Source organism: Eleutherodactylus coqui, chromosome 1 (genome assembly GCF_035609145.1).
Source record: "Eleutherodactylus coqui strain aEleCoq1 chromosome 1, aEleCoq1.hap1, whole genome shotgun sequence".
NCBI classification, from domain to species: Eukaryota; Metazoa; Chordata; class Amphibia; order Anura; family Eleutherodactylidae; genus Eleutherodactylus; species Eleutherodactylus coqui.
Genome location: NC_089837.1, coordinates 126,690,901 through 126,718,389, shown reverse-complemented (window position 1 = coordinate 126,718,389; position 27,489 = coordinate 126,690,901). Strand labels below are relative to the sequence as shown.

Genomic DNA, 27,489 nt, shown 5'->3' with positions numbered 1-27,489 from the left:
ATTCCAGATGAGGTCTGATTAAGGAAAAGTAGAGGGGGATAATTACCTCACGTGATCTAGACTCTACGCTTCTCTTAATACATCCCATCAATTCTCTCCTCCAGATCATTTATAAAAATGTTGAACAACACTGGACCTAGGACAGAGCCTGGTGGTACCCCACTTGATACATTCTTCCACTTGCATGTGCAGCCATTTAGGACCACTCTTTGAGTACAATCACTCAGCCAGTTGTTAATCCACCTAACAGTTGCCTTGTGAATCCCATATTTGGTCATTTTTTCAATAAGTATTGTATGAGATACTTTGTGAAATGCTTTACTAAAGTCAAGATATGCTATATCCACCGCATTTTCCTGATCAACCCAGTCAGTGATTCTGTCAGAGAAGGAAATTAGAATAGTCTGGCATGACTTGTTTGTTACAAACCCATGCTGACTCTGATTAGAGATGAGCGAACGTACTCGTCCGAGCTTGATACTCGTTCGAGTATTAGCGTGTTCGAGATGCTCGTTATTCGAAACGAGCACCACGCGATGTTCGAGTTACTTTCACTTTCATCTCTGAGACGTTAGCGCGCTTTTCTGGCCAATAGAAAGACAGGGAAGGCATTACAACTTCCCCCTGCGGCGTTCAAGCCCTATACCACCCCCCTGCAGTGAGTGGCTGGCGAGATCAGGTGTCACCCGAGTATATAAATCGGCCCCTCCCGCGGCTCGCCTCAGATGAATTCTGACATAGTTCAGGGAAAGTGCTGTCTTGCTGAAGTTGCTATAGGGAGAGTGTTAGGAGTTATTTTAGGCTTCAAGAACCCCAACGGTCCTTCTTAGGGCCACATCTAACCGTGTGCAGTAGTGTGGAGGCTGCTTTTTGCAGTGTTGCACTTTTTTTTTTTTTTTGCATATTAGCCGTGCAGAGCATTCCGTCCTGCAGTAATTTTACATTGTCCAGGGCCAGTAGTGGTGAGGCAGGGACAGAAGACATATTTAGTGTATATAGGCAGTGGGCCTTTCCAAAAACATTTGGGAAAAAAAATCTATTTGGGCTGCCTGTGACCGTCCTCAGTGTACTGGGTCTCTGCTGGGGGTAGCTGTTCTAATTCATACGCAGCCAGCTAAGTGTTACAGCAGGCTTGCGCAAAATTCTTTCCTGGCTCTGCTGTGCGTTCCGTAAGCGAAGTCAGCCTCCAACCACAGGCCAATAAGCGGCACATTTAATTACAGCGTTCTGTTTCTGCACTACTGGTAATACACCATGCTGAGGGGTAGGGGTAGGCCTAGAGGACGTGGACGCGGCCGAGGACGCGGAGGCCCAAGTCAGGGTGTGGGCACAGGCCGAGCTCCTGATCCAGGTGTATCGCAGCCAACTGCTGCGGGATTAGGAGAGAGGCACGTTTCTGGCGTCCCCACATTCATCTCACAATTAATGGGTCCACGCTGTAGACCTTTATTAGAAAATGAGCAGTGTGAGCAGGTCCTGTCGTGGATGGCAGAAAGTGCATCCAGCAATCTATCGACCACCCAGACTTCTGCGCCGTCCACTGCTGCAACTCTGAATCCTCTTGCTGCTGCTCCTCCTTCCTCCCAGCCTCCTCACTCTGTTACAATGACACATTCTGAGGAGCAGGCAGACTCCCAGGAACAGTTCTCGGGCCCCTGCCCAGAATGGGCAGCAATGGTTCCGAATCCTCTCCCACTGGAGGAGTTTGTCGTGACCGATGCCCAACCTTTGGAAAGTTCCCGGGGTCCGGGGGATGAGGCTGGGGACTTCCGGCAACTGTCTCAAGACCTTTCAGTGGGTGAGGAGTACAATGACGATGAGACACAGTTGTCTATCAGTGAGGTAGTAGTAAGGGCAGTAAGTCCGAGGGAGGAGCGCACAGAGGATTCGGAGGAAGAGCAGCAGGACGATGAGGTGACTGACCCCACCTGGTTTGCTACGCCTACTGAGGACAGGTCTTCAGAGGGGGAGGCAAGGGCAGCAGCAGGGCAGGTTGGAAGAGGCAGTGCAGGGGCCAGTGGTAGAGGCAGGGCCAGACCGAATAATCCACCAACTGTTTCCCAAAGTGCCCCCTCGCGCCATACCACCCTGCAGAGGCCGAGGTGCTCAAAGGTCTGGCAATTTTTCACTGAGAGTGCAGACGACCGACGAACAGTGGTGTGCAACCTTTGTCGCGCCAAGATCAGCCGGGGAGCCACCACCACCAGCCTCACCACCACCAGCATGCGCAGACATATGATGGCCAAGCACCCCACAAGGTGGGACGAAGGCCGTTCACCACCTCCGGTTTGCACCGCTGCCTCTCCCCCTGTGCCCCAACCTGCCACTGAGATCCAACCCCCCTCTCAGGACACAGGCACTACCGTCTCCTGGCCTGCACCCACACCCTCACCTCCGCTGTCCTCGGCCCCATCCACCAATGTCTGTCAGCGCACCGTCCAGCCGTCGCTAGCGCAAGTGTTTGAGCGCAAGCGCAAGTACGCCGCCACGCACCCGCACGCTCAAGCGTTAAACGTGCACATAGCCAAATTTATCAGCCTGGAGATGCTGCCGTATAGGGTTGTGGAAACGGAGGCTTTCAAAGGTATGATGGCGGCGGCCCCGCGGTACTCAGTTCCCAGTTGCCACTACTTTTCCCGATGTGCCGTCCCAGCCCTGCACGACCACGTCTCCCGCAACATTGTACACGCCCTCACCAACGCGGTTACTGCCAAGGTCCACTTAACAACGGACACGTGGACAAGCACAGGCGGGCAGGGCCACTATATCTCCCTGACGGCACATTGGGTGAATTTAGTGGAGGCTGGGACAGAGTCAGGGCCTGGGACCGCTCACGTCCTACCCACCCCCAGAATTGCGGGCCCCAGCTCGGTGGTGGTATCTGCGGCGGTGTATGCTTCCTCCACTAAACCACGCTCCTCCTCCGCAACCTCTGTCTCGCAATCAAGATGTGTCAGCAGCAGCACGTCGGCAGCAGTCGGTGTCGCGCGGCGTGGCAGCACAGCGGTGGGCAAGCGTCAGCAGGCCGTGCTGAAACTACTCAGCTTAGGAGAGAAGAGGCACATGGCCCACGAACTGCTGCAGGGTCTGACAGAGCAGACCGACCGCTGGCTTGCGCCGCTGAGCCTCCAACCGGGCATGGTCGTGTGTGACAACGGCCGTAACCTGGTGGCGGCTCTGCAGCTCGGCAGCCTCACGCACGTGCCATGCCTGGCCCACATCTTTAATTTGGTGGTTCAGCGCTTTCTGAAAAGCTACCCACGCTTCTCAGACCTGCTCGGAAAGGTGCGCCAGCTCTGCGCACATTTCCGCAAGTCCCACACGGACGCTGCCACCCTGCGCACCCTGCAACATCGGTTTGATCTGCCAGTGCACCGACTGCTGTGCGACGTGCCCACACGGTGGAACTCTACACTCCACATGTTGGCCAGGCTCTATGAGCAGCGTAGAGCTATAGTGGAATACCAACTCCAACATGGGCGGCGCAGTGGGAATCAGCCTCCTCAATTCTTTACAGAAGAGTGGGCCTGGTTGGCAGAAATCTGCCAGGTCCTTGGAAACTTTGAGGAGTCTACCCAGATGGTGAGCGGGGATGCTGCAGTCATTAGCGTCACCATTCCTCTACTATGCCTCTTGAGAAGTTCCCTGCAAAGCATAAAGGCAGACGCTTTGCGCTCGGAAACAGAGACGGGGGAAGACAGTATGTCGCTGGATAGTCAGAGCACCCTCCTGTCTATATCTCAGCACATTGAGGAGGAGGAGGAGCATGAGGAGGATGAGGAGGAGGGGGAAGAGACAGCTTGGCCCACTGCTGAGGGTACCCATGCTGCTTGTTTGTCATCCTTTCAGCGTGTATGGCCTGAGGAGGAGGAGGAGGAGGAGGATCCTGAAAGTGATCTTCCTAGTGAGGACAGCCATGTGTTGCGTACAGGTACCCTGGCACACATGGCGGACTTCATGTTAGGATGCCTTTCTCGTGACCCTCGCGTTACACGCATTCTGGCCACTACGGATTACTGGGTGTACACACTGCTCGACCCATGGTATAAGGAGAACCTTTCCACTCTGATACCTGAAGAGGAAAGGGGTTTGAGAGTGATGCTATACCACAGGACCCTGGCGGACAAGCTGATGGTAAAATTCCCATCCAACAGCGCTAGTGGCCGAAGGCGCAGTTCCGAGGGCCAGGTAGCAGGGGAGGCGCGGAGATCAGGCAGCATGTACAGCACAGGCAGGGGAACACTCTCTAAGGCCTTTGACAGCTTTATGGCTCCCCAGCAAGACTGTGTCACCGCTCCCCAGTCAAGGCTGAGTCGTCGGGAGCACTGTAAAAGGATGGTGAGGGAGTACGTAGCCGATCGCACGACCGTCCTCCTTGACGCCTCTGCCCCTTACAACTACTGGGTGTCGAAACTGGACACGTGGCCTGAACTCGCGCTGTATGCCCTGGAGGTGCTTGCTTGTCCTGCGGCTAGCGTCTTGTCAGAGAGGGTGTTTAGTGCGGCTGGGGGAATCATCACAGATAAGCGTACCCGCCTGTCAACCGACAGTGCCGACAGGCTTACACTCATCAAGATGAACAAAGCCTGGATTTCCCCAGACTTCTCTTCTCCACCAGCAGACAGCAGCGATACCTAAGCAATACGTAGGCTGCACCCGAGGATGGAAGCATCGTTCTCTATCACCATCAAAAACGGGGACATTTTTGCTTCATCAATCTGTGTATAATATTCATCCTCCTACTCCTGCTCCTCCTCCTGAAACCTCATGTAATCACGCCGAACGGGCAATTTTTCTTAAGCCCACAAGGCTCAGTCATATAATTTTTGTAAACAATTTTTATACATTTCAATGCTCATTAAAGCGTTGAAACTTGCACCTGAACCAATTTTTATTTTAACTGGGCTGCCTCCAGGCCTAGTTACAAATTAAGCCACATTAACCAAAGTGATTAATGGGTTTCACCTGCCCTCTTGGTTGGGCATGGGCAATTTTTCTGAGGTACATTAGTACTGTTGGTACACCAATTTTCTGGGGCCCTCGTCTACAGTGTAATCCAATTAATTTTTTACCCACCTGCATTAAAGCTGACATTACCTCAGCTGGGATGGGCAATGCAATGGGATATATTTATGTGCCGCCGGTGGCTTCCTGGCACCCACCCATGCTGTCGGTCCACAGGGACTTCACAATAGGGAGTTGTACCTGCCTGTGTCTATGAATTAAAAACCCCGGTCAAGTTGGGGCATGCAGTGTGGGCCGAAGCCCACCTGCATTTAATCTGACGTTAGCTCTGCTGTCCAGGGCACTGCAATGGGATACATTTATATACAGCCGGTGGGTTCCAGGGAGCCACCCATGCTGTGGGTGCACACGGAATTCCCATTGCGGAGTTGTACCTGCCTGTGACTATTTATAAAAAACCGCGGTCTGACTGGGGCATGCAGACACCTTGACAGAATGAATAGTGTGTGGCACATAGGTTCCCCATTGCTATGCCCACGTGTGCAGCTCCTGATGGCGGTGGCACAGGATTATATTTCTCACTGCTTCTGTACAGCATTGTGGGCTATCGTCCTGCCACTTTTAAAGAGGGTCGCTGCCTAGCCGTGCCAACCCTCTGCAGTGTGTGCCTGCGGTTCCTCCTCATGGCAGACGCACTTATAAATAGACATGAGGGTGGCGTGGCATGAGGGCAGCTGAAGGCTGCGCAGGAACACTTTGGTGTGTGCTGTGGACACTGGGTCGTACGGGGGGGGGTTGGTCAGCATGTAACCCAGGAGAAGTGGCAGCGGAGTGTCATGCAGGCAGTGATTGTGCTTTGTTGGAGGTAGTGTGGTGCTTAGCTAAGGTATGCATTGCTAATGAGGGCTTTTCAGAAGTAAAAATTGTTGGGGGGGGCACTCTTGCCGCTATTGTGGCTTAATAGTGGGACCTGGGAACTTGAGATGCAGCCCAATATGTAGCCCCTCACCTGCCCTATCCGTTGCTGTGTCGTTCCCATCACTTTCTTGAATTGCCCAGATTTTCACAAATGGAAACCTTAGCGAGCATCGGCGATATATACAAAAATGCTCGGGTCGCCCATTGACTTCAATGGGGTTCGTTATTCGAAACGAACCCTCGAGCATCGCAAAATTTTCGTCCCGAGTGACGAGCACCCGAGCATTTTGGTGCTCGCTCATCTCTAACTCTGATTAATTACTCAATTTTTATCCAAGTACTTGCATACATACGGTTTAATAATTTGTTCAAAGATCTTTTCCGGTATAGAAGTCAAGCTTACAGGCCTGTAGTTTCCTGGATCTACCTTCTTCCCTTTTTTGAAGATAAGGACAACATTTGTCTTTTTCCAATCTTCTGGGACTTTTCCTGTTCTCCATGAATTTTCAAAGATTATGGTGAGTGGTTTAGCAATTACCTCCACTGAACCAAACTCAATGGTTTTGGGGCCACTGGCTTTCGAGATGCAGAGACAGTTGAACACTATATTGTACCTACCCCCTTGCATCCCATGTATTGTCTTTTATGTATGGCAGCAGAGAACAACCTTCCTTACCCTCCTTACTGCTAGACACTGCATGCCACTTATAAAGTCTTGCCGTCTACCGGTCTCTAAGTGCATTCAGTGCATGCATTGGAAGATGTGGGAGGAGTCAGGCTGTACAAGCGGATGCATGCTGGCTGGCAGCAAGGAGGGTAATCATGCTATCCTTAAAATTTGGATAAAAATGGGAGGAAGATCTGAGAAAACTCATACCTCAAGGTTGGATTTCAGAAATGTAGATTTCAATAAACTCAGAAAGAGGGTAGGAAGTATCCAATGGCATGATGTTCTTAAGGACAGAAATGTCCAAGAAGATTGGGAAATATTGCGAAATGATATTCTAAAAGCACAATCATTAACAATCCCTAAAAGAAGGAAGAATGGGAAGCATTTAAAGAAACCAGGATGTATGAACACAGAACTTGCACACATGTTAAAAACGAAGAAAAATATGTTTATCAAATGGAAAGAGGGGGGAATATATATAAAGAAGAATATAATGCGGTCTGCAGAAACTGTAGGGCAAGTGTCAGAAAAGCTAAAGCTAATAATGAATTGAGGCTTACAACAGAGGCCAAAAGCAATAAAAAGGATTTGGGGGGTATGTGAAAAGCAAAAGAAAAGTCAAAGATGCTATTGGATGCTTACAAAATGAAAATGGTGAATTGGTTAAGAATGATGTTAAGAAGGCCGAACTTTTAATTTCCTATTTTGTATCTGTTTTCTCTCAGAAAGTGGATGGAACATCAACTGATCTTCTCTGCACTATTGGGGGAATACAAGAATGCAGGCTATCTATAAGCAGAGAGATGGTTAGGGAACACTTAGCTAACTTAAATTAATTCAAGTCTCAAGGTCCAGATGAATTACATCCTAGGATACTAAAGGAAGTAGCAGAGATAATTACTGAACCAGTCACCATAATCTTTGAAAATTCCTGGAGAACAGGAAAAGTTCCAGAGGATTGAAAAAGGGCAAATGCTGTCCCTATCTTCAAAAAAGGTAAGAAGGTGGATCCAGGAAACTACGGTCCTGTGAGCTTGACTTCTATACTGGGAAAGATCTTTGAACAAATTATTAAACAGCATGTATGCAAGTACTTGGATAAAAATGGAGTAATTAACCAGAGCTAGCATGGGTTTGTAACAAACAAGTCATGCCAGACTAATCTAATTTCCTTCTGTGGGAGAATCACCGACTGGGTTGATCAGGGAAATGTAGTGGATATAGCATATCTTGACTTTAGTAAAGTATTTGACAAAGTATCTCATACTATCCTTATTGAAAAAAATGACGAAATATGGGATTGATAAGGCAACTGTTAGGTGGATTCACAACTGGCTGGTGGAAGAATGTATTAATTGGGGTACCAAAAGGCTCTGTCCTAGGTCTAGTGTTGTTCAACATTTTTACAAATGATCTGGAGGAGAGAATTGATGGGAAACTGATCAAATTTGACGACGACACAAAGCTAGAAGGGAGAGCTAACACTAGGAAGACAGAGTATTTAAAAAGATCTAGAAAAGCTTACACAGTGGGCAGCGACTAACAGAATGGTATTTAACAAGAAGAAATGCAAAGTCCTACATCTGGGCAAGAAAAATTAATAAAGCACATACAGAATGAGAGGAATTGGGCTAAGCAGCAGCACATGTGAAAAGACTTGGGTATACTAAGAGATCATAGACTGAACATGAGTCAACAATGTGATGCATCAGCCAAAAAGGTGAACACAATTCTGAGATGCATGAAGAGAAGCATAGAATCTAGATCATGTGAGGTAATTATCCCCCTGTATTCATCCGTAGTCAGACCTCATGTGGAATACTGTGTCCCATTCTGGGCACACCACTTTAAAAACGACATAAACAAACTGGAGCAGGTTCAGAGAAGAGTTATCAAAATGGTGAGCAGCCTGCAAATCATGTCCTATGAGAAATAGTTAAAGGATCTGGGAATGTTTAGCTTGCAAAAAAGAATGCTGGGAGGAGACTTAATAGCTGTCTACAAATATCTGAAGGGCTGTCACAGTGCAGAGGGATCAGCCCTATTCTCATTTGCACAAGGAAAGACTAGAAGCACTGGGATGGAACTGAAAAGCAGGAGACACAAATTCACAGATTAGATATTAGAAAAAGCTTTCTGACAGTGAGGGTGATCAATGAGTGGAACAGGTTACCACGGGAGGTGGTGAGTTCTCCTTCAATGGAAGTGTTCAAACAAAGGCTGGACAAATATCTATCAGGGATGATTTAGTAAATCCTGCACTGAGCAAGTGGTTGGATCCAAAGACCCCGAAGGTCCCTTCCAACTCTACCATTCTATGATTCTATGTAAGGAAGGTTGTTCTCTCCTGGCCAAAGTTTTGGGGGTGCAAGGAGCACAGAGGGGCACTATTACTTTTTGGGGGCATAGAGGAGACATATGTTTTTGCGGGACAGAGAGGACAGTATTACTTTTTGTGGGCTCAGAGGGGGTGGTTTTTAGATTTTGGGGGCACAGAGTGGCACTATTACTTTATTGGGGCACAGGGGGGCACTATTAATTTATGTAACACAACAGAGGGAGCACAGCAGGAGCACTGATACTTTATGGGGCACTATTAGTTTGTAGGCATACAGAGTGGGGCACAAAATAGGACACTTACTGTGAGGAACAAGGAAGATATCACCTGTGATGATTAGAGGTAACTGCACTGCATTCACTATTGCTGTTTAGAGCTGGTGTATGGTTATTATTTGCTAACAGTTATTTAGAGGTATGTTAGAGATGAGATGCTGTACCTAAGCCCATTTATTAAACAAATTGTATATATATAACAATTTTCCATGGACAGAGGCCTGCATTTGAAACCATGTCTGAACTGGTAACAGGTATCACAAGGGATGTGGCTCATCCAAACTCTGTGCCCCTAAATTAAAGTATGGTATTCAGGTTGGATGGATGTAGAAGACTTTTTCCAAACAAGGATAGTGGAAATGCTTAATCCCTCTTTTGTAATTGACAGTTACATTTTCTCATTATAGCGCTGCAGTTATTAGGATCAAATCTCACCTGAATATCACAGCTGTCGCAGTCGCTGCTGTTACATTACCTGTCAATGACACTTACAGCTTTTCTTGAAGGCAGCCACAAATGACTGTCACTTTTATGTTTCAACATCTGGTCTATTTTATTTACATGTGGATGAAGAAAATTAATCTATGCCGCGCTAAAAAGAAACTGCAAACATACGGCCATACTGTAGTAATGATAGCACTTACCTGCACCTGCTGCTGGTGGAACCTAATATTTTCCTTGCCCTGACGCCAGGCTGAGCAAATAATACCAGGGTTATATTACACTTCTGTGGATAGGTCTGAGAGGTTGGTAAAGTGTGTTGGTAAAACATTGCATGGTAGTTGTACAGCTAAGGGTTCATAGGAAGTACAGAGGTGCAAGTGCCAAAAAGCCCTTCACCACAAGAGAAGCTCAATATTATAAAGATTTAGGGCACATGTCTGAAAGGATGTATGCCAGCTTCTTGCATTAAAAAAGTTGCACATTTTTGCACAAATGTCTATTTGTTCAAACATTTGTAACTTTTCTCTGTCCTGCGACAGCCCCAGCACTTTTTTTTTAAGTGGGTGGGGCTTGTCTGGAGGGGGCATGGCCACCCCAAACTGACAGTTTTATGTATAAGTTTCACCAGAAAGAGATGCGCTCTACACATGAAGAGGTGTGTGCCTCTTCATGTATTCCACGCACCGTGCATCCAGGGAAATTGTGCTAAGCCCGATGTAGGAAATTCCGGGCTTAGTTAATTTTCCCTGTAGTGTGTATTATGATGCTTCACAATAATTGCACAAATATGTACTAACTGTAGATATAGCTTTCTTGGTATGCAAATTAATACTACATTTTTTTAATGGATATACTGTAAATACTAAAATGCTCAATTGTGAAATATGCTTTTACAGACAAATACAGATTTGCAATGGGGCCCTTAGACTATGCTTATCTTGCTTGGAATCACAATAGTTATCCTTTTCTTAAAAGCCATACAGCTATAAACGCCCTAACTGTATATGACCCAATCAGTTAGGACATATATAGACATCCACAACACATGCTGTATATGCAATGGGCTCTGAAGCCAAGCTCGCTCCATACACAGTGGGTATGGACTGTCTTTAACAGCCAAAACCCATCTGCAACGCCTTCATCTAAGATAGAGCAGATTGTGGCTGGTAACCCTTTAAATCCCACTGTCAATTCTGACAGCGTCATCTAAATGTACCAATCAGGATTTAAATGTCTCCTATGTCCTCACCGTAATAAGATTATGGCGGTACACTCTGGTGTCATGGCAGCCTGGGGCCTTCTGAAGAACTCAAAGACTGCCATGATTGTTTGCCTATGAAGACAATTATAGGAAGCATCTGAAAATACAGTATAATATAATGACATAGTATCATGTCAGTAGGGGGTCTTATGAAGGCCTCCAGAACAGCCATGGATACAATATACTGCAATACTGAAGTTTTTCTAGTTTCCTATGGGAACCAAAAAAGCAGTAAAAATGAAAAAAAAATGCTGCTAGATTATTAAGGAATATTAAATGTTTTAAACCCCCTTTCCCATTTTTACATTAAAAAATAAACAAACATTTGTGGTATCGCCGCATTCATAAAAGTCTGATCTATTAAAATAGTGCATAAAGGGATTTAGAAAAAAGATTTTAAAAGTAGTACAACAAAAACAACTGTACGAATGGCCAAAATCATACTGACCCACAGAATAGGGGCGCTTCAGATGACCGTATATCGGCCGGGTATTCACGCCGGCCGAGATACGGCATCTCTCTCTGCAGGGGGAGGAGGTAAGAAGAGCCAGGAGCAGTGCTCTGAGCTCCCGCCCCCTCTCTGCCGCCTCCGCACCCCCTCTGCACTATTTGCAATGGGAGGAGGCGGGACGGGGCAGGGCTAAGTTCTGGGAATTAGCTCCACCCCCACCCCGCCTCCCCTCATTGCATATAGTGCCGAGTGGTGGAGAGTTGGCGGGGAGGGGGCGGGAGCTCAGGGCATTGCTCCTGGCTCTTCCAGCCTCCTCCCCCTGCAGAGACAGACGCCGTATATCGGCCAGCGTGAATACACAGCCGATATACGGTCGTCTGAATAAGCCCTAAGGCCGGTTCCACACGGCCAAGAAACTTGTGTGAGATTTGTGTGTTCTGAGACGCCCAAATCTTGCACGGATCTGAAGCTCATTCTTTTGAATGCAGTCATACACATGACACTGCATGTCCTATCTTTTCCACGGCGTGTGTTGTGCACACAAGTTTAATGAGATATTTCCCATTGAAGACAATGGGAAACACTTGCCAATCTTCCATCTCAGCTGAAAGCTGTGCAAGAGGATCGATACTTTACTAAAGTGATGGGAGATGTTTTTGCCAGAAGAAAGCCCCGCATTGTCGTGAAAAACCACACTGCCGAGGGCGATATCGGGCTGAGTTTCTTTGCCTGATATCACGCTCACCTCTGTGTAACCTGAAGTTAATATACCATTTTTGCCTCACTGAGTATGCCGTAAATACAAAATCCCCAAAACTGTGCAATTAAGCTTTTTTCTCTCATTTCATTCCACTTTAAAATGTTTACGTTATATTTGTATTAAATGGTACCATTGAAAAATACAACTTGTGCTGCAAAAAAAGAAGCCCCCATATGGCTCTATCAACAGAAAAACGAAAAGTTGTAATTTTTGGAAAGGAGAAAACAAAACAAATGGCCTTGCTGATTGACCATTGATGGTGCTGATTAGCAGGGGGCTCAGAAGCTGAGCCCTCAGTAATCAGAGCTGGATTGAGGCTGCAATTACAGCCATGACATCGCTGCAACCACTTGGATGGAGCCTAGCTGTGATCCTCGTGATTTAACACTTTAGATGTCACTGTCTATGCAGACAGCAGCATCTAGAGCAGTGGTTCCCAAAGTGGTCAATATGGACCCCCAGGTGTCCATTTTGACTTGCTGGGGGTCCATGTCAGCTCTGTAGATGAAAAAAAAAAAAGTTTCTGAATATGGCAATGCAAAAAAAAAACTAGCTGTTAAAAATGCTTTCACATATGTATATATTGCTGCAACCACCTTGACCCATAGAATAAGGATAACATGCCACTTATACCACATGGTAAACAGATTTAAAGAAAGCAAAAATAATGTCAGAATTGCAGGGTTTTTTGACAGCTTGTCTCTTACAATGCAATAAAAGCTTATCCAAAATGTTTTCTGCACCCCAAGAAGGTACCAATGAAAACATAATTGCAACAACCGAGACACAAGGCACACCAGATGGCGGGGGTAGTTGTTAGGGATGTCACGGTGGCACTACCAATGAGGTAGTGCGTAACCTTGGCCAAGGCGCCACCAGACCTCTTCCGGAAACGTTGCGGCAGCGGTTACCTGAATAGGTGGTGTGGTGGACTTGAAGAAATATGTCACGGGTGACGCCACCATTCCTTATTCCGTAGGATGTCAAACAGGAAAAGTAAGAGAGTCTACACACAATTAACTTGGTAACTTCAGTCGCTGGGAACGGCCAGTGACTGGAAATTTACTTTCAGATTTGATAAGCTCACACACCAGTGCAGGAAGAACAAATTACGGAGGTCAGGGAGGAGAACACAGGATGATACCGGGCCTACAGTCCAAGTTATCTGTATGACTCTGGTCCTGGACACACACACTCTGGAACACAGGATGATACCGGGCCTACAGTCAAGTTATCTATATGACTCCACCCCTGAACATACACACCGGAGGAGAACAAAACACTGCACTGACACTCACTTGCAAACGGCTTTCTGGACACTGGACAGCAGACTCTTTCTCTCTCTCTCCTAGGATAGGGGTCCTGGAATTAGGTCATCAGGGTACCTCTCTTCCTCTTCCATTCTTCACCACATGAGGGTTGAAGGTACCTCCATGTGGTCGGCACTCTCCCTCCACACTCAACCATTGAAGCAATGGAACCCCGTTTCTTACCTGTCACTCACATATATACTTTGCATACTCACATGACAACATAACCAGTCGCTGGGAACGGTCAGTGACAGGAACTTTACTCTCAGATTTGATAAGCTCACACACCAGTGCAGGAAGAACAAATTACGGAGGTCAGGAAGGAGAACACATGATGATACCGGGCCTACAGTCCAAGTTATCTGTATGACTCTGGTCCTGGACACACACACTCCGGGACACGGGATGAATCCGGGCCTACAGTCAAGTTATTTGTATGACTCCTGGACATACACACCGGAGGAGGACAAAATACTCTACTGACACTGACTGGCAAATGGCTTTCTGAACACTATACGGTGGACCCTTTCTCTCTCTCTCCTAGGATAGGGGTCCTTGGATTAGGTCATCAAGGTACCTCTCTTCCTATTCCATTTTTCCCCACATGAGAGTTGAAGGTACCCCCATGTGGCTGGCACTCTCCCTCCACACTCAACCATTGAAGCAATGAAACCCCCTTTCTTACCTGTCATATATACCTTGCATACTCACGTGATACCATAACTCGTTACAATTTCCAGACATATCCCAGACATTCACAGATATTAACGTCAACGACATAAAGGCAAGACAATTTGCACAGAGCATCCACATAAAAGACATGACATGTATGACATTTATGGAGGGGCCAGATATATGCACTTCGGGACACTGCATCATCTTATCCCACAAAAACAATCCTTCACACAGCATTGTAGATAAAAAATAAAATTACGGATCTCTAAATATGTCAAAGCAAAATTGGCCTCATAAAAGAGAGGCCTCAAAATACACAAAATGTTCTTTCGTTTGAGAAGCCTGTGTTTGAGTCATGTTACACATTGGGGTCACATGTGGGATATTTTTAAAAACTGCAGATTCAGGATAATAAACATTGAGTTTTGTTTATCTGATACCTTCAGTTGTTTTACATGAAAAAAATTATCACAATCGAAAATCTGCAAAAAAAATAAAATTTTTAAATCTGAAAATCCCATTTGCACATTGGGTCTTATTTACTAATACTGTCAAAAAGTTAGACGATGCAAACTTAGGCCTCATTCACACATAATTCATTAAATTATAAATGGCTGAGTGCTGCCTGTGATTGGCTGAGTGCTCAGCCAATCAGATATAGCCCTATCAGCAGGTGAAGATTTTAAATCCCCGCTTGCTGAAAGAGCTAGGAGGACCAAGTGGGTAGATGCGGCTGAGCCCTGACAGCGGCGGAGAGGTGAGTATATATTTTTTTACACATGCTAGAGCTGATTTTCAGGGAAGGGCTTTTATTTAAAGCCCTTCCCCGAAAATCACTGCAGGAGTTGCCGGCAGCCTATTGCTTTCAATGGAGCCGCCGGTAGCAGCGACGGCCCCATTGAAAGCAATGGGAGGACAGCATGATCCTCTGCCACAGCTGTGACAGTTGTGGCAGGGGATTCTTTACTCCCCGCAGCGAGTGCCATCATAACTGAACACTGTGACAGTGCTGTTACAGTGTTCAGTGACGAGGGGACTCCACGTAGGGGATATTGATGCGCAACACGGACCTATGTGCACAGATGTCCTATCTTTTACAGCTACTCGCGTTTGCATGCCTGTAAAACATGGACATGTGAACACATCATAGGAAACCAATGGTTCTAATAGACGTGTGGTTATGTGCGCACGATTGTAAACGCTCGTCTAAATGAGCCATTAGCTAGTCTTAGAATGCACCAGATTTAACACTAAATAATAAACTGCAGCATTTTAAGTCTGTCTAGCCTGTTTTAGCCCACCTATTAGTTGGCTTAGTTAACACCAAAATTTTGGCATCAATATGGCACAATTTTTTATGTAAACTAGACCATGACCCTTTTTCAGACAAGACAGAAAAAACTGTCCAAAAGTGTCGAAAAACACATGATAAATGTGGTACAAGCGTGTAAGATCATTTTCTGGCGTAATTTGCACCAATAAACTTTTGTATTTTGAATAGTAAATAAGCCCCATTGTGGTTGAAAACTCAAACAGTTTTCCAGGCATTTTACTTTGTTTTTTTCAAACCATTGTCCTTAGCTGTGGCTTTCAGACAATGTTATTACACTTTTCTTGTGGTCATCCCCATTGTTTTCAACAGGTGAAAGCATAACATTGAAAACTTCATGCGGTTTTCCATAAGCAGATTTCAAGGAAAAAAATACTCTGGGGCAGATTTATTGTTGCAAATCCAACAGAATTCTGGCACAAATTGTGCACTAGATTGGTTACGTTTTAGACATTTTTTTTGCTTCACGAGACCTTTTCTAAAATTTTCTAGAAAAAGGGGGCTTGGCAAAATAAAGCCATAAGAAAGCCATAAGATGCGCTAAGTTTTTTTTAACATCTTCCCGATGTTCACTGTACATGAACCCAAGCCTGCTCCATACACAGCGGGTGTTCGCCATCTTTGGCAGCTGACATCTGGCCTTAACAGCCGCAATCAAAGATAAAACCGATCACCGCTGTTAACCCTTTAAATGCCCCTGTCAATTATGACAGGGTATTTAAATGCCCCAATCAGCCTTTGCCCCACCACAATGAGATCATGGGGAGCTGTCTGGGAGTCAGGGCAGCCGGGGCATGTTTGAAGGTCCCCAGGACTGCTTAAATAGCTCTTTTTGCATGTCATGATGGAATTCCTGTAAGTATACTGTATAATACTTTATGAGCAATCAAATGATCGTACGCTCAAGTCTCCTGTTGGGACTAAAGAGAAATGTAAAATAGTTTTGTCAATTATTATAAAAAAAAATAAAATGTAAAAAAAAAAACTCTTTTCTGAGTCGTTGCATAAAAAATAAAAATAAAATAAAAACAGTTAAAAAATATATATATATAAAAAGTGGTTTTGCTTCATCCGCAAAAGTCCAGTTTATTAAAAATCTTGTATGACAAACGGCATCGAAGAAAAAATCTCAGACTCAAAGAAAAAATTGAATAAAAACTACAGACCACCTCGCAAGAGCAGTGCCCTCACACAACCCCATCTATGAAGCAAAAAAGTTATGGGGGTCAAAAGATAGTGACAGAAAGCAATTTTTTATGATATTTTCTATTTTTTAAGCACTACTGCATTTTTATATGGGATATAATTCTATATAAATTTGAAGTTGCTGTAATGGTACTGATTCAGAGAGTGAAGATCTTATTTTTACTCGCAAACATTGCACAATTTTTTTGGAATAGCTCTACTTAAAGAATTTTAGTTCCAAAGATTTTTATTGAAATTTTGTAAAATTTTGTTACAGATTTAACTGCAGATTTACACCCCTCACAGGGGGATCTTCTGTTTATAGAACTTGTAACATAGACTAAGATCACAAACAGACAAACAAACAATGCCTCAGAATAATATTCATTAAATTGTATGCTATCAAAGATATAATAGAATTACCTGACATATTGGTACCACTTCTAGTCGACAAGCCCCCTACCTAGTTGAGTCGTGAGGCACTTCTCCCTACCCTCCCCATCACACATCTGCACCGCTTCACCTCAGAAAGCCAGCATCCGGGGCAGCCCCAGGATGGTCAGATGCATAGCCCAGGGCAACTAGATCCTAAGGAAACTCTTCATGTGGTCTTCCCTCATGGCGGACAACTCCTCGTACAACATAATTCTGGAAATTCAGGCTAAAATTGGATCCATATAAAGAGATGGCGATAGCCATGGGGTGCGATATAGACGCTCGTCGCCATACAAATATATTGTGAGTGCTTGTGCTGTTGGTTACTGTAGCCAGTTGGTTTGTCCACTAGGAGGCAAGCCGATGGGAGAAGGAGGAATGTCTTACCTAGGACTCTAAATATCAGGTGGGCCACCTATCTCCAGAGGGCTTTAACTGATGGGCACGTCCACCATATGTGAGAGACTGTTCCCAGTGCTCCACCGCCCCAACAACAATCTAGGGAAGAGGTTGGAGAAAACTTGTGGATAATTGTAGGAATGTAATATGCTCTGTGTCAAATTTTATAAGATGATTCGGTCAGAGTAACTTGGTGGCTACCCTTGGAAATAAAGGTACAGCAATGGTGTCATCTTGGAAGTGAAAGGGTTATATTTAAGTCTGACTCCCACCACCTCATAAAGGGGAGCTTAGTCTCCTGTGGGGGTTGATTTAAGGTGGAGTATAGGGATGTAATTATCCCCGGTGGAAAAGGGGAACGCAAGCATAGCCTGTCAAAGGTAGTGGGTGCCATACACAAAGATGGTCTAGGTAGTTTAGAATGAATGAAACTACTAATTTGGTTGACCTCCATCCAGAGATGGCTAGGGACTGAATATTTTTCTGAGATTTGTGACGGGGTGAGGGGTCTGTTAAACGAAAAATATTTTTTAAAAGTTTACCAATACATTATATGATACTTTAAATGGTACCATTGACTGGTCAGTTCTTTATGGAAACAGGTGGCCAGCTTGGTTGCGAGAGTTCTAGGCAAGATATTTCCCCTGACCGCCTCGGTTTGCCTGCTGACGGACAAGCTGACCAGGTTTAACAACCAACAGCACAAACTTTCACAGCTCATTTGTATCACAGCCAGAATTTACATAGCATTCCAATGGCTGAAGCCCTCCCTCAAGCTGAGCCCCATTATAACCAGAATTTCCAAATTGATGATCTATGAGAAACTAACCGCTATGAGAAATTATTATGTAGAGGGCTTCCTCAGGAAATGGAAACCTAGGTCTGATTACCTAAATATCCCAAATATGCCACCTCTACTGACCTCCTAGGAAAATACCCCCTGAGACACACACGACAATAGTTACAATAATATTTAAAAAACTAATAAGAGCTTTTTCACCACAGACATAATAACGAGTGGAAATTTGTTTGACGTGTTTTATGTTTATTTGTTTAAATGTTTGTTTAACATTTATCTTTAATTTTACTATTGTCATGTCTAAAGGATTCCACTGCGAGGGGTTATATACAGCTTCTTGTTATGTTAAGAAACATAAGTACTAAATAAATTCTTTTGAAACTAAATAGTACCATTGACAAATACAACTCATCACACAATAAACAAGCCCTCTTGTAGCTTGGTTGCCGGAAACCTAAATCTGTCACAGAACATGCAGCAATGTGATAAATTTGATACATCTCTAACTTGTCTCCTCTAGGTTTATCCTAGCTTTATTTTAGACAGTATTAATAAATCTGTTCCATAGTTTTTTGCTGTGCAGTACAGGTGTAGCTTCATCACATGCTAATGTAGCTTTTAGAGTTCATCAGTATTAGGACTGTGTGTTGTACAAAGTTGTAATAGGGCCACTGCAGAGGCGCATGAACCCTCTACAGTACCTCTTTATGCTTCCAAATTCATACAGAGGATTTTAGTCACATTCAATGGAAGAAAAACATATTGTGACATGTTCGATTGGACTCACAAGTCTGACAAAGTCTTGACGGTTCCTTAGTATTGACAAGCACTTGCATGTAGGCTCCATGCTCAGGGCCCTTCTGTGTACTTGAGCCATTGGGCCTTATTCACACAAGGCAGTTCTTGATGCAATTTCTTTTCAGCTAGATCTTGCCTTAGATACAAAAAATAGAAATCTTGGCTTCTTCATTCCTGGCTTTGACATAAAACTGTGCATCAAAACTGCACAAAATCCTGCCTTAATTGTCTCATGAAGACAACCATGTCCATTTGCCAATTAGGGCATATATACATCATTATCGTTCTGACAGACTAGAGTTGTACTCTGGCAAACAGCTGATTTCAGTGGGAATGCCAGGGTAGCACAATCCATTAATGATGTCTCAATAAATATTTATTTATCGAGACCTCGCTATATTTCTGCGCCTTAGTGAATATGCTCACATTGCATTGGTAAGGTGGCATTATGCTATGAATCCCAATCTCGATAGTGTATATATATCTCAGATTGCAAATTCTCAGCACGGGGACTCTAATGTTGAGCATAAAAGATTACGAGATATATATATATATATATATATATATATATATATACTTCAAAGTAACTGAAAACACAGCCTTTCCCACTAAAATGTTAAGTTATAAAGTTTTAAGATGGGTCCATTTCTTCTGACTTATCCCAATAAGAAGTAAGATACCCATAGCAATTATAACAGCTTCAAATACTTCTATCCCTATCATTTATTTTTACTATAACCAGTAACTATTGTAAAATATACCAAATTCATATAAAAAAATCTAAAATAAAAATCCTGATGCGTCTCCTCAATGATATCTATGTTTTACTCTAATATGCCTTTGGATACATGATAATAAAACTTCAGACTTACCCTTCACATTTCAAGGATCTGGATTCTTCTGATTCAGTGTCATTATTATAGATGGTCCTGAAGTGGAAGGGAAACAATCCTCCAATGATGAGTTCATGATTCTTAGATTCTACAAATCCATGGAGATCAAATTTCCCTATCAGTCTGCATTCTTGTCCACACACCAAAAGTTGGTCTTGTAGATGTATGACCAAAGTCACCAGTATGTGGAAGATGTTGTGGTCCATGTAATAACAGAACTTGATCTTCATGATGAACACTGCTGTGATCAATATCAGAAGCTCTCAGTTTATATAGAAGATTTGCAATAAAGATATCTTTATAGTTGTTGACCTGTAAGGGTATAAGATGACCCTGGGGAGAAGAAGGTCTGATGTTTCTTCATGCAGAACATAATACATTTGTCAGTCAGGAGAGGAACAGCTGTCAGCAGGTAGTGATTCTGATGCTTGACTGTTCATTATATTAAAGAGACCTGCAGGTATTCCTAAGGGATCCTACTGTGTTTTGATTGGCGAGAAACATAAGCCATGAATGAAAGGTTTAACATATCAAAGTACCATATGTCACTCATACATATGTTATATCAATCCTTGCTAGAATTGACAAAACTATTAGAATTATTAGTGATTATTACTAGAGATGAGCGAACGCGTTCGTCCGAGCTTGATATTCGTGCGAATATTAGGGTGTTCGGGATGTTCGTTATTCGTAACGAACACCATGCGGTGTTCTGGTTACTTTCACTTCCTTCCCTGAGACGTTAGCGCGCTTTTCTGGCCAATTGAAAGACAGGGAAGGCATTACAACTTCCCCCTGCAACGTTTAAGCCCGATACCACCCCCCTGCTGTGAGTGGCTGGCGAGATCAGGTGTTCGCCCAATATAAAAGTCGGCCCCTCCCGCGGCTCGCCTCAGATGCCTGGTGAGTTAGATGAGGGACAGTGCTGTTTGTACCGGAGCTGCTGTAGGGAAAGAATTGGTAGTTAGTGTAGGCTTCAAGACCCCCCAAAGGTCCTTATTAGGGCCACTGATAGCTGTGTGTTGGCTGCTGTTAGCAGTGGCATTTTTTTTCCCTCAAAATCGGCTCTGCAGAGCGTTGCACCTGGCATTAGGGACAGAAGTGCTGCATAGGCAGGGAGAGTGTTAGGAGTGAGTGTAGCCTTCAAGAACCTCAACGGTCCTTTCTAGGGCCATATTTATCCGTGTGCAGTACTGTCCAGGCTGCTGTTAGCTGTGCTGCATTTTTTTTGGGCTTCTCAAAATCGCCTCTGCAGAGCATTCCACCCTCCATTGATACTGCAGGGAAAGAATTGTATAGGCAGGGCCACAACACAGTTATTATTCATAGAATATACGCAGTGCTGCCTTTTGGTGGAAAAACAAGTGAAAACAAATCTATTTGTCCAGCCTCTGTCCGTCCTAAGGGCGGTGGACACGTGTGAGCTGCGTGAAAAACATTGCTAAATCATACGCACCCAGCTACGCTTTACTGCTGGGTTCGCCATTTGCTTTCCTTAATTGGGAAAAAAAATACCTGCTCTGCCAGAGTTATAATAACTCTGCTACCCTCACGTTCTGTGACACATAAGCAGGGACACAGCACAGTTATTAAACTTCTCATGTTCATTGAATATACGCAGTGCTGCCTTTTGGTGGAAAAACAAGTGAAAACAAATCTATTTGTCCAGCCTCTGTCCGTCCTAAGGGCGGTGGACACGTGTGAGCTGCGTGAAAAACATTGCTAAATCATACGCACCCAGCTACGCTTTACTGCTGGCTTCGCCATTTGCTTTCCTTAATTGGGAAAAAAAATACCTGCTCTGCCAGAGTTATAATAACTCCGCTACCCTCACGTTCTGTGACACATTAGCAGGGACACAGCACAGTTATTAAACTTCTCATGTTCATTGAATATACGCAGTGCTGCCTTTTGGTGGAAAAACAAGTGAAAACAAATCTATTTGTCCAGCCTCTGTCCGTCCTTACGGGCGGTAGACACGTGTGAGCTGCGTGAAAAACATTGCTAAATCATACGCACCCAGCTACGCTTTACTGCTGGCTTCGCCATTTGCTTTCCTTAATTGGGAAAAAAAATACCTGCTCTGCCAGAGTTATAATAACTCTGCTACCCTCACGTTCTGTGACACATTAGCAGGGACACAGCACAGTTATTAAACTTAGATTATTCATTCACTAGAGGCAGTGGGGCCTTTCGTTTTCCAAAAAGGGAAAAAATTATATTTGGCCTGCAGTCTTGCGCCAATTTATTTCCTGCCTGTGAAATCAAATCACTGGTAATACAGCATGCTGAGGGGTAGGGGTAGGCCTAGAGGACGTGGACGCGGCCGAGGACGCGGAGGGCCAAGTCAGGGTGTGGGCACAGGCCGAGCTCCTGATCCCGGTGTGTCGCAGCCGACTGCTGCGCGATTAGGAGAGAGGCACGTTTCTGGCGTCCCCACATTCATCGCCCAATTAATGGGTCCACGCGGGAGACGGTTATTAGAAAATGAGCAGTGTGAGCAGGTCCTGTCCTGGATGGCAGAAAGTGCTTTGAGCAACCTATCGTCAACACGCAGTTCTGCGCCGTCCACTGCTGCAAATCCGAATCCTCTGTCTGCTGCTCCTCCTTCCTCCCAGCCTCCTCACTCCACTACAATGACACCTGCTCAGGAGCGGGAACACTCCCAGGAACTGTTCTCGGGCCCCCGCTTAGATTGGGCAGCAGCGGTTCCTCTCCCACCAGAGGAGTTTATCGTCACTGATGCCCAACCATTCGAAAGTTCCCGGGGTCCGAGGGAAGAGGCTGGGGACTTCCGCCAACTGTCTCAACAACTTTCTGTGGGTGAGGAGGACGATGACGATCAGACACAGTTGTCTTGCAGTGAGGTAGTAGTAAGGGCAGTAAGTCCAAGGGAGCAGCGCACAGAGGATTCGGAGGAAGAGCAGCAGGACGATGAGGTGACTGACCCCACCTGGTGTGCAACGCTTACTCAGGAGGACAGGTCTTCAGAGGGGGAGTCAAGGGCATCAGCAGGGCAGGTTGCAAGAGGCAGTGCGGTGGCCAGGGCCAGGGGTAGAGGCAGGGCCAGACCGAATAATCCACCAAGTGTTTCCCAAAGCGCCCCCTCGCGCCATGCCACCCTGCAGAGGCCGAGGTGCTCTAAGGTCTGGCAGTTTTTCACAGAGACGCCTGACGACCGACGAACAGTGGTGTGCAACCTTTGTTGCGCAAAGCTCAGCCGGGGAGCCAACACCAACAGCCTCACCACCACCACCATGCGCAGACATATGATGGCCAAGCACCCCACAAGGTGGGACGAAGGCCGTTCACCGCCTCCGGTTTGCACCCCTGCCTCTCCCCCTGTGCCCCAACCTGCCACTGAGATGCAACCCCCCTCTCAGGACACAGGCACTACCGCCTCATGGCCTGCACCCACACCCTCATCTCCGCTGTCCTCGGCCCCATCCAGCAGTGTAGTTCAGCGCACCGTTCAGCCGTCGCTTGCGCAAGTGTTCGAGCGCAAGCGCAAGTACGCCGCCACGCACCCGCACGCTCAAACGTTAACCGTCCGCATAGCAAAATTCATCAGCCTTGAGATGCTGCCGTATAGGGTTGTGGAAACTGAGTCCTTCAAAAGTATCATGGAGGCGGCGGCCCCGCGCTACTCAGTTCCCAGTCGCCACTACTTTTCCCGATGTGCCGTCCCAGCCCTGCACGACCACGTCTCCCGCAACATTGTGCGCGCCCTCACCAACGCGGTTACTGCCACGGTCCACTTAACTACGGACACGTGGACAAGCACAGGCGGGCAGGGCCACTACATCTCCCTGACGGCACATTGGGTGAATTTAGTGGAGGCTGGGACAGAGTCAGAGCCTGGGACCGCTCACGTCCTACCCACCCCCAGAATTGCGGGCCCCAGCTCGGTGCTGGTATCTGCGGAGGTGTATGCTTCCTCCACTAAAGCACCCTCCTCCTCCTCCTCTGTCTCGCAATCAAGATGTGTTAGCAGCAGCATGTCGCCAGCAGTCGGTGTCGCGCGGTGTGGCAGCACAGCGGTGGGCAAGCGTCAGCAGGCCGTGCTGAAACTACTCAGCTTAGGCGATAAGAGGCACACGGCCCACGAACTGCTGCAGGGTCTGACAGAGCAGACCGACCGCTGGCTTGCGCCGCTGAGCCTCCAACCGGGCATGGTCGTGTGTGACAACGGGCGTAACCTGGTGGCGGCTCTGCAGCTTGGCAGCCTCACGCACGTGCCATGCCTGGCCCACGTCTTTAATTTGGTGGTTCAGCGGTTTCTGAAAAGCTACCCACGCTTGTCAGACCTGCTCGTAAAGGCGCGCCGGCTCTGCGCACATTTCCGCAAGTCCCACACGGACGCTGCCACCCTGCGCACCCTGCAACATCACTTTAAGCTGCCAGTGCACCGACTGCTGTGCGACGTGCCCACACGGTGGAACTCTACGCTCCACATGTTGGCCAGGCTCTATGAACAACGTAGAGCTATAGTCGAATACCAACTCCAACATGGGCGGCGCAGTGGGAGTCAGCCTCCTCAATTCCTTTCAGAAGAGTGGGCCTGGTTGGCAGACATCTGCCATGTCCTTGGTAATTTTGAGGAGTCTACCCAGGTGGTGAGCGGCGATGCTACAATCATTAGCGTCACCATTCCTCTGCTATGCATCTTGAGAAATTCCCTGCAAACCATAAAGGCAGCTGCTTTGCGCTCGGAAACGGGGGCGGGGGAAGACAGTATGCCGCTGGATAGTCAGGGCACCCTCCTGTCTATTTCTCAGCGCGTACAGGAGGAGGAGGAGGAGCATGAGGAGGATGAGGAGGAGGGGGAAGAGACAGCTTGGGCCGCTGCTGACGGTACACCGGCTGATTGCCTGTCATCCTTTCAGCGTGTATGGCCTGAGGAGGAGGAGGAGGAGGAGGAGGATCCTGAAAGTGATCTTCCTAGTGAAGACAGCCATGTGTTGCGTACAGGTACCCTGGCACACATGGCTGACTTCATGTTAGGATGCCTTTCTCGTGACCCTCGCGTTGCACGCATTCTGGCCACTACGGATTACTGGGTGTACACACTGCTCGATCCACGGTATAAGGAGAACCTGCCCACTCTGATTCCCGAAGAGGAAAGGGGTTCGAGAGTGTTGCTATACCACAGGACCCTTGCGGACAAGCTGATGGTAAAATTCCCAGCCGACAGCGCTAGTGGCAGAAGGCGCAGTACCGAGGGCAAGGTAGCAGGGGATGTGCGTAGATCGAGCAGCATGTACATCCCAGGCAGTGCAACAGTCTTTAAGGGCCTAGCCAGCTTTATGGCTCCCCACCAAGACTGTGTCACCGCTCCCCAGTCACGGCTGAGTCGGCGGGAGCACTGTAAAAGGATGGTGAGGGAGTACGTAGCGGATCGCACGACCATCCTTGGTGACGCCTCTGCCCCCTACAACTACTGGGTGTCGAAGCTGGACATGTGGCCTGAACTAGCGCTGTATGCCCTGGAGGTGCTTGCTTGTCCTGCGGCTAGCGTGTTGTCGGAGAGGGTGTTTAGTGCGGCTGGGGGAATCATCACAGATAAGCGTAGCCGCTTGTCAACCGACAGTGCCGACAGGCTAACACTCATCAAGATGAACAAAGGCTGGATTTCCCCAGACTTCTGTTCTCCACCAGCGGACAGCAGCGATACGTAAGCAATACGTAGGCTGCACCCGCGGATGGAAGCTACGTTCTCTCTCACCATCCAAAACGGGGACATTTCTGCTTCATCAATCTGTGTCTAATATTCCTCCTCCTCCTCCTCCTGCTCCTCCTCCTGAAACCTCACGTAATCACGCTGAACGGGCAATTTTTCTTAGGGCCACAAGGCTCACTCAAATAATTTTTCAGAACAATTTTTATAAGTTTCAATGCGCTTAAAAGCATTGGAACTTTAACTTGAACCAATTTTTCGTTACACTGGGCTGCCTCCAGGCCTAGTTACCACTTAAGCCACATTAACCAAAGCGATTAATGGGTTTCACCTGCCCTCTTGGCTGGCCATGGCCAATTTTTGGGATGTACATTAGTACTGTTGATACAGCAATTTTTGTGGGCCCTCGCCTACAGTGTAATCAAATTAATTTTTAGGCCACCTGCATTACAGCTGACGTTACCTCAGCTGTGTTGGGCAATGCAATGGGATATTTTTATGTACCGCCAGTGGGTTCCAGGGAGCCACCCATGCTGTAGGTGCACACTGAGTTTTTAATACATCTGTACACTTCTAAAGAACCCGTCTGACTGGGGCATGCAGTGTGGGCCGAAGCCCACCTGTATTACGCACGACATTACTACCTCAGCTGTGTTGGGCAATGCAATGGGATATTTCTATGTACCGCCGGTGGCTTCCTGGCACCCACCCAGGCAGTGGGTCCACAGGGAGTTTAACCTACATGTGTCCACTTGTAAAGAACCCCAGTCTGACTGGGGCATGCAGTGTGGGCCGAAGCCCACCTGCATTAAGCACGACATTACTACCTCAGCTGTGTTGGGCAATGCAATGGGATATTTTTGTGTACCGCCGGTGGGTTCCAGGGAGCCACCCATGCTGTAGGTGCACACTGAGTTTTTAATACATCTGTACACTTCTAAAGAACCCGTCTGACTGGGGCATGCAGTGTGGGCCGAAGCCCACCTGTATTACGCACGACATTACTACCTCAGCTGTGTTGGGCAATGCAATGGGATATTTCTATGTACCGCCGGTGGCTTCCTGGCACCCACCCAGGCAGTGGGTCCACAGGGAGTTTAACCTACATGTGTCCACTTGTAAAGAACCCCAGTCTGACTGGGGCATGCAGTGTGGGCCGAAACCCACCTGCATTAACCCTTTCCAGTCCACTGTGTGACCTGTGAAGACATTAGGGTTTAAGGCTGTACAGCTCCGTTGTTGGTAGACGTCCGTCGGGGTTCTCTTACTGTATATTGCCAGCCTCTCTGCTGTCGGAGCCTATCCTACGTGTCAGCTCATGCAGTACTGGCTTTAGCCAGCATATAGCGCCGTTGTATAACAGCAGAAAAAGAGTAAGCCCCCTAGGAAAACCATATACAAATTGGATTGGAAAGGGTTAAGCACAACATTACTACCTCAGCTGTGTTGGGCAATGCAATGGGATATTTCTATGTACCGCCGGTGGCTTCCTGGCACCCACCCATGCTGTAGGTGCACACGGAGTTTTTACTACATCTGTACACTTATAAAGAACCCCAGTCAGACTGGGGCATGCAGTGTGGGCCGAAGCCCACCTGCATTAAGCACGACATTACTACCTCAGCTGTGTTGGGCAATGCAATGGGATATTTCTATGTACCGCCGGTGGCTTCCTGGCACCCACCCATGCTGTAGGTGTACACGGAGTTTTTACTACATCTGTACACTTATAAAGAACCCCAGTCAGACTGGGGCATGCAGTGTGGGCCGAAGCCCACCTGCATTAAGCACGACATTACTACCTCAGCTGTGTTGGGCAATGCAATGGGATATTTCTGTGTACCGCCGGTGGGTTCCAGGGAGCCACCCATGCTGTGGGTCGACAGGGACTTCACAATAGGGAGTT

The 27,489-nt window shown here is 46.7% G+C and overlaps 1 protein-coding gene across 1 annotated transcript in view; it reads right to left on the bottom strand.

Moving 5' to 3' along the window:
- LOC136610571 (vomeronasal type-2 receptor 1-like) overlaps positions 1-20,112 on the bottom strand; it is a 49,949-nt gene extending 29,837 nt beyond the window's left edge. Inside the window, exon 1 of the mRNA XM_066589802.1 lies at positions 19,886-20,112. Within this exon, the coding sequence (XP_066445899.1) occupies positions 19,886-20,112 (227 nt within the window). The remainder of the gene's footprint in view (positions 1-19,885) is intronic.
- Positions 20,113-27,489: the final 7,377 nt, after the last annotated feature.